Source organism: Solanum stenotomum, chromosome 2 (assembly GCF_019186545.1).
Source record: "Solanum stenotomum isolate F172 chromosome 2, ASM1918654v1, whole genome shotgun sequence".
NCBI classification, from domain to species: domain Eukaryota; kingdom Viridiplantae; phylum Streptophyta; class Magnoliopsida; order Solanales; family Solanaceae; genus Solanum; species Solanum stenotomum.
This window is the reverse complement of record NC_064283.1, coordinates 38,366,079-38,379,939: the sequence shown is the minus strand read 5'-3', so window position 1 is coordinate 38,379,939 and position 13,861 is coordinate 38,366,079. Positions and strand designations below refer to the sequence as shown.

The 13,861-nt window shown below is 38.6% G+C and overlaps 1 protein-coding gene across 3 annotated transcripts in view; it reads right to left on the bottom strand.

Moving 5' to 3' along the window:
- LOC125854934 (OVARIAN TUMOR DOMAIN-containing deubiquitinating enzyme 1) overlaps positions 1-13,861 on the bottom strand; it is a 1,192,864-nt gene that overhangs the window by 134,278 nt on the left and 1,044,725 nt on the right. Inside the window, exon 1 of one of the 3 annotated variants that reach the window (XM_049534541.1) lies at positions 8,459-8,565. The exons of the other annotated variants lie outside the window; for them this stretch is intronic. Within the exon in view, the coding sequence (XP_049390498.1) occupies positions 8,459-8,550 (92 nt within the window). The 5' untranslated portion in view covers positions 8,551-8,565. Of the gene's footprint in view, positions 1-8,458; positions 8,566-13,861 lie in introns of those variants that run through there. 3 annotated transcript variants of the gene reach the window in all.

Genomic DNA, 13,861 nt, shown 5'->3' with positions numbered 1-13,861 from the left:
GCCCTCCATTCACGATCTCGATCTTTCCAACCTTCATCCCTATTCAAACCTTGGTTACCACTATGCCTCGGGTAGTTTGAACGATAACCACTACCTTGGTTGGCTACGAAATTCACCTCTTCATTATACAAAGCCTCAAACTTGGACTAATCCGAATTAGCACACCCGACACCCACGACATTGACACTTTGAGCACCAGCTCCCATGACATTTTTAGACAAAATGTCAAGTTGTGTCATGATCTTGGCCATGTTCTGGTCCCTCTTTTTGTCTTTCTCCATCTTCTCTTTGGTTAGTTTAAATGTGAGAGGGGAGACCTGGTCCTTACGGGTATACCACACCATGTTTATGGTAGTCATGCCATCCAAGAGCTGAGCCACTATCACATAAGGTTGTTGCATCAAACCTCTAGGAGAAAGTTGGTCAGCAATACCCTTAGGATTTATCTAGTCAAGACTCCGGTAAAAATACTACAACAACACATTATCAGGCAAGCCATGGGTTGGGCATTGAAGTACCAACTTTTTGAATCGCTGAATCGGCTCACCTTCTAGATGCTTGAAGCTCTGAAAGTTGTCCCGAAGAGTAATTATCTTCGAGGGAGGAAATAATCGCACTTGAAATACGGTAACCAACTCCTCCCATGAAGTGATTGATTCATGTGGCAATTCAGCCAGCCACTTGCACGCTTCTCCTATCAAAGAGAACGGGAACAACCTCAACCAGACCGACTCTTGGGAGATATTCTTGAAAGAGAACAGTCCGCATACATCCACAAAATTTCTAATATGCTCATGGGGATCCTCATGAGCCAAACCACTGAAAAGCCCTTTAGTTGTAAGAGTTGCAACATAGTACTTGTGATGTGGAATACCTCATTCCCTTCGGCCAGAGGCAAGGGAATGGCACCAATACCGCCCATGAAATGGGGGTCATTAGCATGAGGCTCATTGACATCGTTGACGTTTTCAATGTCATCTTGATGGCCTACTTGGCTGCCATTGCTGCCATTCACACTCATACTTCCTGTTTCAACACACAAATAAGTAAAACAAAACTAAAAATTAAGTAAGTATCACTATAACTAACAAGAACAAAATTCAACTTAACTAAAAATTCTCAAATAACACCATTCCTCGGCAGCGGCGCCATTTTGATAAAGATAACACTATCAAAGATAATTAATCCAATACTAAGCATCAACGATCGTTAAATAGTAATATAACCCAACCAGTGAGTTGGGGTCGAGTCCCAAGGGAGTGGTTCGTACTCAAGAATCAACAGAAAAGCATAAATATGCTCAAGTCAATCATAGTTAAAAACATTTATGAAGAAAAACATAATTCAAGTTTGGGGTGACACAAGTGTCAAATATCAAAGGGGGTTTTGTAATCAATTATCAACTAAAACAACAAATAACACAAAAATATGAATATGGAGACGGGATTATTGGGATGAGATAGGATTATGGGCCAAGGTAAACAACCGGGTAATTGCATATAATAGTAAACAACTACAAATCAGTGAATAATCTAGACTTTAGTGGGAATAAACTTTCTCTCGAACAATTTATCCCGAATCAAATTGGTTTCTCTCGAACACCAATAAGAGGTAATGAAGCACAACCTTCACTTTAGTCCATTCACTCTCTCAAGTTGAATGTGTGGAAAAGGGTTTAGGATTCACTCTGTCGAGTTGAACCTTGACAACCCAATTCCCACAGACAATCGATTAAGTAATTTTGGTTTTAAAACCTCTCTCTCAAGCAAGCGAAAAACACGAAGTTAAGATTGTATTTGCAACTACAACCCATTAAATTCAACCATGATTACTGAACGAAATCACTTTTAAATAGAAAATAAACTATCAATTGACAATACCAGTAGTTAATTCAACCCATAATCACACCCCAAGAATTGGGGTTTTAGCTAGATATAGTAAAAAGGGAAAAAACATTACCAAGTTGTGTTTCCATAAACCGGGTAGGATTGATATAGTCTTTACAAAGGTCTAAGATGAAGAATCTTCAATACCCACTTCCAATTTCTTAGAAATAGAAATCTTCAAATCTTCAAAGCTAAGGAAATATTGTCTCTCTATTCAATTCTAAGCTCTAAACTTCAAAAACTGAAGAATAATATGATTCAACAAAAGATTAGATACTAAGCTAAGTATTTAAACAAGTATTTATAGTTGTAAAAAAGTGTGTTGCGAAGGACCAGTTGACGATCCACCCTTCGGTCATTTTCATAGCTATTTTGCTTTTGCCTTCAGTATCCTTGGGGTTCTGAAACTTTGAGCGATATGGCACTGCATCATGGAAGCATTCGGCGACTTACCTACTGCTCCTTTCTCTCATCGACTAGATTTTCTCCTTCAGGGCTTGGCACTATGGAACATTAGGCGAGACCCTAGCCGCTCGATGACTCGCCTAATGGGTTAGGCGTTCCTTAGGCCTTCTTTCCTTTATTCTTTTAGCTGCCTTGTTCCTTTTTTGTCACTAGTGTCCATGCGTTGTCCCTCAATCCAAATACCTAAAATTCAAGGGTTTACATTAGTTATTGGAGCAAAATATGCATTTGAACACACTAAATCTATTAAAATAAAGTCCTAAATGAGTCCAAATCATGGACTCATCAGCCCTCAACAAATCTCCTATAATAACCGGCCAAACCCAAAAAGCTTCAAATATCGGTGGGACTTAGAGGTCTAGGACAACTCTTAACCACATCCATTTTCTTAGGATCAACCTCAATACCCATGCTAGATACAATATGACCAAGGAAGGAACTGACCTTAACCAAAACTCACATTTGCTAAACTTAGCATATAATTGGTGGTCCTTAAGAACTTGCAATTCAATCCTCAAATGATTCATATGTTCACCCTCACTCCTTGAATAGATCAAAATATCATCAATAAAAAGGATCACAAACGAATCAAGATATTGTCTAAATACCCTATTCATTAGGTTCATGAATTCCGTCGGGGCGTTAGTTAGACCAAAAGACATTACTAGGAACTCATAGTGACCATATCTCATTCGGAAGGCTGTCTTGGGAATGTCAACCCCTCTCACCCTTAGTTGGTGATAGCCTAAACGTAGGTCAATCTTTGAAAAGTAACTAGCTCCTTGGAGTTGGTCAAACAAATCATTAATTCTATGAAGAGGGTATTTACTCTTTATGGTTACCTTCTTCAATTGGCGGTAGTCAATTCACATCCTAAGGGTCCCATCCTTCTTCTTTAAAAACAATAGCGGAGCACCCCACAGATATATGCTTGGTTAAATAAATCCTTTGCCTAAGAAATCCTTGAGTTTCTCCTTCAACTCTTTCAATTCGGCCGAAGCCATTCTACAAGGAGGAATGGATATAGGTTGTGTATTCGACAAAAGATCAATGCCAAAATTTGTTTCCTATTCGGGAGGAATGCCGAGCAAGTAATCGGGAAATACTTTCGTAAACTCACTCACCACGGGGACCGACTCTACAAAAGGAGTCTCGAACTCAACATCCATAACCCTAACAATATGGTAAATGCACCCCTTGAAAATCATTTTCCTAGCCTTGAGACAAGAAACGAATTGACCTCTAGGGATAGAATTTCCCCCTTTCCATTCTAAGGTAAGCTCATTTGGAAAATGAAACTTAACCACCCGAGTTCTACTATCAATAGAGGCAAAACATGCATGGAACTAATCCATACCAAAAATGACATCAAAGTTTAACATGTCTAACTCTACAAATCAATCAAAGCGACTTAATGAAACAAAGAAATAGGACAACTCCTATAGACTCTTTTTTCCACTACCGAGTCACCAACTGGGGTAGACACCGAAAAAGGCTCTAATAACACTTTGGGGAGTATTTCAAATTTCATAGCCACAAAAGGTGTAACAAATGACAAAGTGGCACCAGGGTATAACAATGCATAAACATCAATATAAAAGACTTGCAACATACCGGTCCCCACATCCAGGGAGCTCTCTTGGTCACCTCGGGATTGAAGAGCATAAAAGTGATTTTTCTTGGGAGCATAAGATTTTGAACCACTAGGGAGGGCTTTCTTTCTCTCTCTTTCTTGAACCTTTAGCATGGAACAATCTCTCACCATATGACCACTCTTTCCACACCTAAAGACACCATCCATGCCAACAAGGCACTTCCCCTCATGTTTCTTGCCATACTTGGCACAAGTAGGCCTTGTCATAGAAGATCCACCACTATTACCTCCTTGAGGCTTAGGGTTCGGCACCCTATCCTTCTCGACCCTTGGAACACTAGATGAGACTTGGTTGGAGAACCTTTTCTTGAACCTTGATCTACCTTGACTCTCAGAATTTCCCTTGGAAGAATTCCCATCATTGGTCCTAGGCCTCTTCACTTCCCTATTCTTTTCTTGGAGTTTCTCATCCTCCATTTGTTTAGCATACACCATAAGACTGGATATATCTATGTTATCATGAAGCATATCTGAAGGACATTCTTTTCTCACCAAACTAGACAGCCCCATCACAAACCTACTCATCTCATCCCTAGAATCTGCCACCAAAGATGGAGCATACTTGGGCAATTCGGTAAACTTTAGAGAATATTCTTCAACACCCATACTTCCTTGATGAAAGTTGATAAATTCTTCCACGGCTTCCCTTTTCTCTCATGGAAAGAACATATCAAGGAATGCTTTCTTGAACACTTCTCAACCTATCGGACTTGATCCTTCCAGCCTATTCCTCTTCCATTGTGTATGCCATACTTGGGCCACACCCTTTAATTGGTAAGCGTCTAGCTCCACTTTCTCTCTAGAAGTCACCCCCATGGCATCAATTATCTTGTAGACCTCTTCCACAAACTATTGAGGGTCTTCACCCACTTTGGAAACAAAGAACTTAAGAGGGTTCATTCTTGTGAAATTCTCAACCTTGAAGCCACGATGTTCTTATTAGGGTTCACATGAGCTCTAGCATCCCTATGGACTTGGGCCATCATGGCTTGGGTCAATATTTGGAGAGTTGACCTTATTTCCACATTCGTCATAGCCCCCTCATCATTAGGAGCTTGAGGAAATTGAGGCTCTTGATGACCTTGGGGACCTTGGGGAGGAACTCCCTCATTCAAAATCTCCTCTTCTGTCCTTCTTGCGGTCGCCCTTCTTGTATTCATATCCTAGAGACACAAGAAGAGTTAGGAAAAAGACTTCATAGAGTTAAAACTCTAAGGCACGACTAAAAAGTAATGAAAGAAGAGAAAGTTCCTATACATCTTATAGCCTCTCATTCACAAGTGTGGTGTGCTTCACACTCATGAACAAGACTCTACTAGACGTGGTTCATGAGACATCACCCTAGAATAATTCTAAACCTTGTGCCCTAATAACCAAGTTTGTCACAACCCAGGGGTACCCCCTAGATGTAACACGGCTGTAGCATCCGACAATTTAAAATGAATATGAAGAACCTTGAAATTGGAAGTAGTCATTTAAGGAAAAAAATTCAGAATCTGGAAATTCGGCCAAGTGTGGAAATCAGTGAGTTTTTGGCCAACTTTGAGCAGTCATAACTCCTAGCTCAGGATGATCCAGGAGTAGTTCCAGTTATGTTTGGAAAGCCCTTGGAACGATCTTTCCAACTCCACCGAGTTTTCTCGATTCAGAGTTTGTATGAGCGAGTTATGCCCTTTGAAAGTTGGGCAGTTGGCAGGGAGTCCGTCTGGAAATTTAAGGGCATTTTGGTCTTTTCACAAATCATTCCTTTTGAGGTTATATTGTTGTGTTAGGCTGATTGTGGATCATTTTTGTTCCATTTTAAAAGAGTAAGAGTTAGGGTTCTTGAGTGAAGAAGAGAAGAAGAGAGAAAGAAGAGAAGAAGAAGAAGAAGTGGGAGCTAGGGTTGTGGATGCAAGACGTTTTCTTCATCAAATTTCTTGGGGAATCTTAGTAAAGGTATGGGAGTTCTTTATCTAGGGCAATCTATCACCCTAGAGCCAATTTCAAATGGTTTTCACCTTTTCCAAAGTTTGTGAAAAAGCCTAATTTCTACTCAAACTCATGGGTTCTTGCATGAAACGATTTCAAATGATAAGTTATGATATTATTGATGTTTATTTGATGTTTTAAGATGAAAAACTCCATGAATCCTTGTATTCTACAAAACCCCAAATTGTGTTTATGAAGTGGGTCTATTTCTATAAATTCAAAGTTGATGGAATTATGTGTAAAGTGAATTGTATTGATATCTCTTGTGTTGTTTAATGTTTATTCATGATTAATTGTTGATAATGATTGAATTAAGGGTGGTAAGCCTTATGAGTGAAGTATTGGTGATTTCTTGGATTTTTGGTGATTTTGGCTATGGCTTTGAATGATGGTAAGAAAGCTTGAACCCTCTTTATTGAATTAATTGTTGTTGGTAGGTTGAATCCACCTTTGGTGGAAGTGTTATATCTTGTTCTTGTGTGGTATTATTGTGAATTGTAGCCATGAAGGCATTGGGGAAGTTGTTGCATAATGTTGGAATATTGTATTATTGTGAATTGAGGCCATGAAGGCTATATGTGAAGGTATGATGCGAATGAGTTTTATATGAAGCTATATGTAAAGTCCTATATGAAGCTATATGTAAAGTTTTATATGAAGCTATATGTGAAGGTATGATGTGAATGAGTTTTATGTGAAGCTATATGTGAAGGTATGATGTGAATGAGTTTTATGTGAAGCTATATGTGAAGGTATGATGCGAATGAGTTTTATATGAAGCTATATGTAGAGGTATGATGTGAATGAGTTTTATGTGATCTTGTGATGATCCTATGTAAAGTGGATAGCATTGTGAGTTAAAGTATGATTTCTCATGATGTATATATGAAATGATGTTGGATTATGAAGTATCCTTAAATGAAAATGTTGTGACTTGGTTGGTAGACTAAAGTGTCCCTCCTTGTTACTTAAAGTCTTGAATGCATGAATGTGTGAAATGGGCAGAACTAAGAAATGGTGCCCTTTCTATAAATGCTAAAAGAGGAATTCTAGGCCAAGACTTGAATCGGCAAAACTAAGAAATGGTGCCCTTTCATAAGTCTAGCTTTCCTAAGTAAATGTAAAACCATGAAATCGGTAGACCTAATGGTGGTAGCCCTTCTCATGTGTGAAATGATGAACCTTGGACCGGCAGGCTTAAGGCACCCTTAATGAAAAATCGGTAGGCCTAAGGCACCCTTCCAGGGGGATTTAATGAGCTATCCTTATGAACCTTGATTGGCCATGACTAAGAAATGGGGCCTTTCTTGGGAAGAGGTACTATGAGTTGGTTGAACTAGAAAAGGAACCTTCTCTAAGTACATATGTGATTGAATACTCTATGGGAAACAAGGCTAGCACCGAGTGGATGTGGTTAGGAAGGTGGCCTAGTTGAGTATGAGATTAGGCACAATGAACTTCCTTGGACATCCCCTAAACCATGTGCCTACATGGGTTGCTTACTAGTTCTACCTTTGGCAAGTAGAACAACCTCCACGGAGTAGGATAGACTCCGGATTCCATACCTAGCTAGTATGGTCTATGTCGGTTATGCCTATTCCCATCATGTGGGATGCGCACTCTAGTTATTGGATAGGTTCTACAACGTGTAGGTAGTAGTATGGGATGCTATCTACACATGGCACGAGTAGGCTTTGAAGATACTAAAGTGAGTTCCCTAAGTCTAACGACTATTATGTGAAAGTCCCCTTATGTGCTTGAATGTCTCCAAAAATGGTTTCTTAAAGAATGTTGGTCTATTGATGTTATGTTGTAAAGGAAATGTCCTTATCTAAGGTAATCTTGAGGAACACTTAAGTGTGCTTGAAGAGGTTGTATGGGCGGTCACTTCTTGTCTTACTCAAGTGTGTCTTAAGGTTATATTAGGTAGAGGTCCTATGGTAATGAAATGACATGTGTTCCTTTAAAGTTAAGCATGGGTTGTATATGAATATATGTTGAGTATGTATACGGTTGGCTATGGTTTTATATGTGAACATTGACTTAGTATGTTATATTGTAATGGTAAATTTCCTTATCTATGGTAACCCTTAGGAACACTTAGGTGTATATGAAGAGATTGTATGGGCGGTCACTTCATGTTTCACTTAAGTGTGGCTTTGGGTAACTTGAGATAGAGGTCAAGAAATGATGAAAAGGCTTACTTGTCAATTATGTTCATGTGTTGTACATTGGTACTAGTTGTGCATGATGGCTTGTGATATGAAGCATGATAAGTGGTAAGTTCACATTTGGTGGCCTTAGGATGATGCTTTAGTGTGGATGGTGGTATGGGACGCTATCCATACATTGCACAAAGTGTTGTCCAAGGGTTACTTGAGGTGGATGGTTTAAGGTGAAGGAATGGGTTATGTGTGGAGTATGTGCTAAAGTGGTTAATGACTTGTATGTTGGTTATGGTTGGATATTGTGACTCTTATACTTGTATTTTTTTTCATGAAGTTTTACCAAATGGCATAAAAGCATGTTTCTCCAATAAACGTCCCTTTTAGCATGTTTTTGCATGGCTTCCATACTTAGTACTTAATTGTGCTAACCCCTTTCTTTCCCTTTTTGACTAAAGTGTAGGGATTTGGAGATGGTGACATGTCATGGCTATTTGATAGGTTTCTAAGTGTTGAAGATGAAGACTTGGTGAGTCCTCATATATTCGAGGACAATACCCCATATATTCTTTTATGTCTTTTTAGTATTGTTTAAGTTGTGTATGAGATTGGTCCCGAATTTTGTACTCTAAAGTATTAGATGGTTTTGAGACATCATGTATAAAGTCTAGAAAGTCTTCCGCTTGCTATTGTTTTTTTTTTTTAATGAAATGTTTTCTTGGTAAAGAAAGTTTTTAATTCCTTATGGTTTTAGTGTCTATGCGATGAATGAATGCTAAGAGGCTTGTATTAGACCTCTTCGAGGTCGAGTACGCCGGTTACAACTACGGGTAATCCCGGGTCGTGACAACGGCGTACTTGACCCCAAAGGGGTCTCATACAAGTCCTTAGCATAATCATGAACATAAGTAAATAGAAATGATGCAGAATTTAAAACTTTTTACAATAGAAGTGTTTTTCATAAAAGAAATATAAGAGTGTAGACCTTGTCTCAAAGAAACCATCTAATACAATCGAATACAAACTTAGGTTCATAGAATTTACAACATAGTCTTGAAAATGGAAAGTACAAAAGGAAACTAGAAATGAATAAGCCTTGTCCTTGAACCATGAGGACTCACCAAGGTTGGAGAATAGTCAACCCAAGCTTTACTTGAAAGGAGGAGTATATCTCAACAATCGGAACCTACACTTATAAGAAGATGTAGAAAATATGGGTTAGCACAAATATTGAACTAAATATTGAAGCCATGCATAAAAATCCTTAAAACATGCATAAAAAGAGACATTTAGTCGAAACCATGCATTTATTAAGTTTAAATTCAGTATGCACATTTAGGAAGGAACATAAGTCACACCATATCATAAGCAACCCTAGGCTACCATAATCATTCATACATAACTTCATATATCATCATAGCATGAGGAAATCACACCACAACCCCTTTGTAAGTTCATTTGTGCAATGTATAAGTGAAGTCTCATGCCCCCACTCACACTAAGCAAAGCTCATTAAGAAATCATAAGTATAGTTCATGGTCATGTTCATGTTCATAATTCATAATTCATAATTCATATTAATAGTTCATATAAAGCATGCATTAACTCATAAAGCATCATGTCATAAAAGCACATACCACAATCACTCTCAAATCCTACTTGTGCAATGCATAAATGAAGTTCCATACCCCCATTCACACTATGTAAAACCTCTCAAGTAATCATAGTACATAACTCATGTTCTTGTGCATAGTTCACATTCTTGTTCTTGTCATGTAGGGATATATAGCCTTAACCGACATAGACCATGTGAGCTACATGGAATCCGGTGTCATGCCCCTACATCGAAAAAAGGTGTCCTACTTGCCTAAGGTAGAACTAAAATGTTTAGCATTTAGGTAGATCCACTAGCTAAAGACCTATGTGGGCACATAGTTATGGTATAAGGAGATTGCTACTAGAAACCCGGACTTTCTAACGTAAAAGGTTTCCATCTCATGAGATAACTTGCCTTAGGAAGCTGAACTTTCTAACATAAAAACTTCCATCTCATATTCATATCCACTCGGTGCTTAGCTTAATTCCCTTTAATATTCATGTTAAGTCTTTACTTTAAATTCATGATCATGGAAGAATGCCTAGCACTCAAACCAACGTGGTATCATGGTAGCTCATGGATTCATTAGGTGAGAATTTCCTTTCAACCTTAGAATCATTAATACGTGAGTAAAACTTTCACATCATGTTCATAGTGTTTCATGAGAATAACCTTTCAATCAACACAACAATATTATCATAATCATAGACCTTTCATGCATAGTCATGTGTAAGGGTATGGGGGGAAGGACCTTGCAACAATACCACAATTACACAATAGTCATAGGATCATCACTATTTAAGTGAATCATGAGTTCATATACAATCCTCATCAACATGTACAAACCCCAAAAATTTTCCCTTCAAGGCTATGAATCAAAATCAACCCAAACATCCATAATTACTACAAGATAAGGGGAATTTTATTATCCAATAACTTAATAAACATAAACATAATAGATTTTCATACTTCTAATATCAATCAACCCACATCATCGATTCATAATTTAACAATATAGGGGAATCATGGGTCCAGGGTAATTTCATTATAAATCAGAGGACCCATGACATAGATTAAAACCCTAGGTTTTGGGGGAATTCGGAATGTCAAAAACAAAGCTTTGAAGGGACTCTATGGGTGGAAACTACCCATAGATGAAAAGCCACCATACCTTAGGGAGATATCCACACGAAATTCAAGAAGAAAGGCTGCTCCTTGAACCCTAAACTTGACCTTGTTCTTGCTCTTCAACAGAATTTCTAGAGAGAGAGAATATTTTGGAGGGGAGGTGGTTATTGTTTTGAGTTTGGGGAATAATGAGTTGTAAAGGGTGGTTAATAGTTTTAAAAGCCCTAAATAAGTGTAATAAAACAATAAAAACCATCCTCTATCACTAACGAAATAATTAGGAATTTACCCCTTTTCCCCTAAGTTGGTCGAACCTAGATAGTCCCACGGGTGACCTACACCCACCAACCTACGGACCGTAGGTGGGCTCATGCCCCATCCTGCAGGTCCATGGTTTGGTTCAGAGAGTGGTTACCCAAAGGGAAGGCCCAGCCCTGACCTACGACTCCCTACCTACGAGGTGTGAGTCCACCCACGGTTCGTGGGTGCCTATCTGTAGGTCAAGCTGGTTTTGACAGCTTTTTGGGCAGCCTCTTGGTCCTCCTTGAGGACCCTTGTCCTTGGGGGGTGTCATGCCTTGACGTTTAGGTCCTAAAACATTGGTACTAAGTAGGGGAGGTTATTTTATGACTCTTTTATTTACGTTAAACCCTCTTTAGGCTAGTAGATTACATATGAGGCTCTAGCTTAGTTCATTAGTATTTTTCCAGGGTGTTACACTTTAGCAATTTGATTTACAGATTTCGTTTTATAAGATTTTCACTTTTCGATTCAATTGAATATTTTGGGTTTAATATATTCTAATTGTTAGTTCATGAATTCATTCTTCTTAAACATGAATTGTGACTCTCAAGCATGAGTAGCTAAATCCACAACTTGGGTTATGGGAACCATGACCAATTAACAAATTATGAATAATAATTAAGTAATTCTTGAATAGTGTTTATGCATGTATTGTTAGTTCTTTCGCTTAGATGACTTTTTAACGGTGGCCAACATTAGAACTCGCCTCGTTGCTACTTGCTGGACCAAGGAGGTAGTTAATCAGAAAAGAATTAACAATAGAGATTTAGTGGATGCTATTTGTCAATTAGAGTGAGGGTGAAAACTAAGCCATACATTGATGTGATGTCTAATCTTGGGTAAAGGTAAGAGTTTGTAAAGCATACACCCATAGCCAGACCAAAGTGCGAGGTGAAATTCCCTACTTGGAAGACCAATCACTTAGGGATACCTAACTTACCAAATTTGCATGTAAAACACTAGGAAATGATTACTATTATTAGGATTACTGCATTAAGAGCTTGTGGGGAACACACATACCCTAGTTTCTCTCTTATATTGATAATTCAAAGTTTGAATCTTGCTTAGTTATTACTTAATCAACAATATGTTACTTGCTTACAAAACCCCCCATTTTAGTTACTTGTCTCGGAAATAGTTTGACTAAATGGATATAATACTGAGTTAAGTTTAAGTCTGAACCATATTCCTCATGGGATCAACCTCATTGGGTTCTTTATTTGACAACGATCACTTATACTTCTTTATGGAGGTGTAATTTAAACGTCTCAATGACCTAAATGGATTTGTTGTCAAAACATGTTATGGGTAGGGGTTCTAAGGATGTGAATGTTGTCGGTGTTAGTGGCATAAACCCTGATGATGCACACTTTGAGGCTCTACATAATGATGAAGTGAGTTTCCTTGCAAATCAAAGTGGTGGTTTTCGTCTAACCTATCCAAGGTCAAGCGGGAATCAAGATTGGAATAGAGATCACGATGACGATTTGAGAGACCGTGAGCAGGAATGGTGTGATCGTGGAAATAACTGGAAGGAGAGAGATGGGGACAAGGACAGATACGTGCCCCCTCATGAGCATCAAAATCCAAAAGATCAAAAGGTTGACCCAGAGAGTTTCCGTACGAAAGATATGCTTCCACGCATTCTCACTAAAGTTGAAGGGTCGGACAATATTTTGAAAGAAATAAAAGATGACGTGTCAACTCTTAATCAGACGGTGACCTCTCACTTGGTGTCCATTAAACAACTGGATACACAAATGGGACAAATTTCGAACCCATTTGAATCCAAGGCCAAAAGGAGGGTTGTCAAGTGACACAATGGCCAATCCCAATAATGAACCTTGAATGGGTATATTCGTCGTGCCACGAACTGAAATAAGGTTCTTCCTAGGAGGCAACCCAAGTTTTATGCTTTAATATTGCTTTTGAATAACGGGTCTTGAATGTGCAGGTTAAAATTTTAGAATTGTGGGAAAATGAGCAGTAGGTGAGCCAAAGGTCCAGTCGACGACTCACCGAACAGGTCGCCGAGTTCGACTTGGACCGTCGTTGGAACCATCCATTTTGCTGGAGGTTCTGTAAAACTGCATGGACTAAAGTACCACTCAACGCATCACCGAGTGGGTTGGTGATAATAGTCGTGATCACCGACTTGCGCGCGAACTGAAGAGTCTAAAAGAACCAAACCATTTTTACATTCAAAATCTCCCATATTTCATACTTTTCGACTTCCAAAATTTCATAACCACACATTTCCTTACTTTTGTACTTGTTTTTACTTGGCATCGTTAACTCGTGGTGGATTTTTGGATTCATTGCTAGCCTAGCTTTTCAAATTCTCTGCGTCTCAAGTTGGTTTTCCAAACCTCGTCTTTAAATTTTGAAAAAATTGATAGTATGATCATTGTGTAGTTGTTCTCATTGAGTAAATGATAATTGTTGATTGTGTGTTGTTGATGCCTGCCCGTATTTAGTTGAATTGTGTTAATTATCCTTACATAGTAAAATCCCGAGCCTGAACATGTTTAATTGTGTGGGTTGTGTTGATTACATTGTGGGTCTAGTTTGGGTGAAGTTTGAGTAACCCCGAATTATGCCAATTGTCAAATTTCTCCCAATGATAGAGTGATTGACGTCATTCTTAAGGGTAAAAGACGTCGATGGGCCAATTTTGGCCAAATTGGGGGAA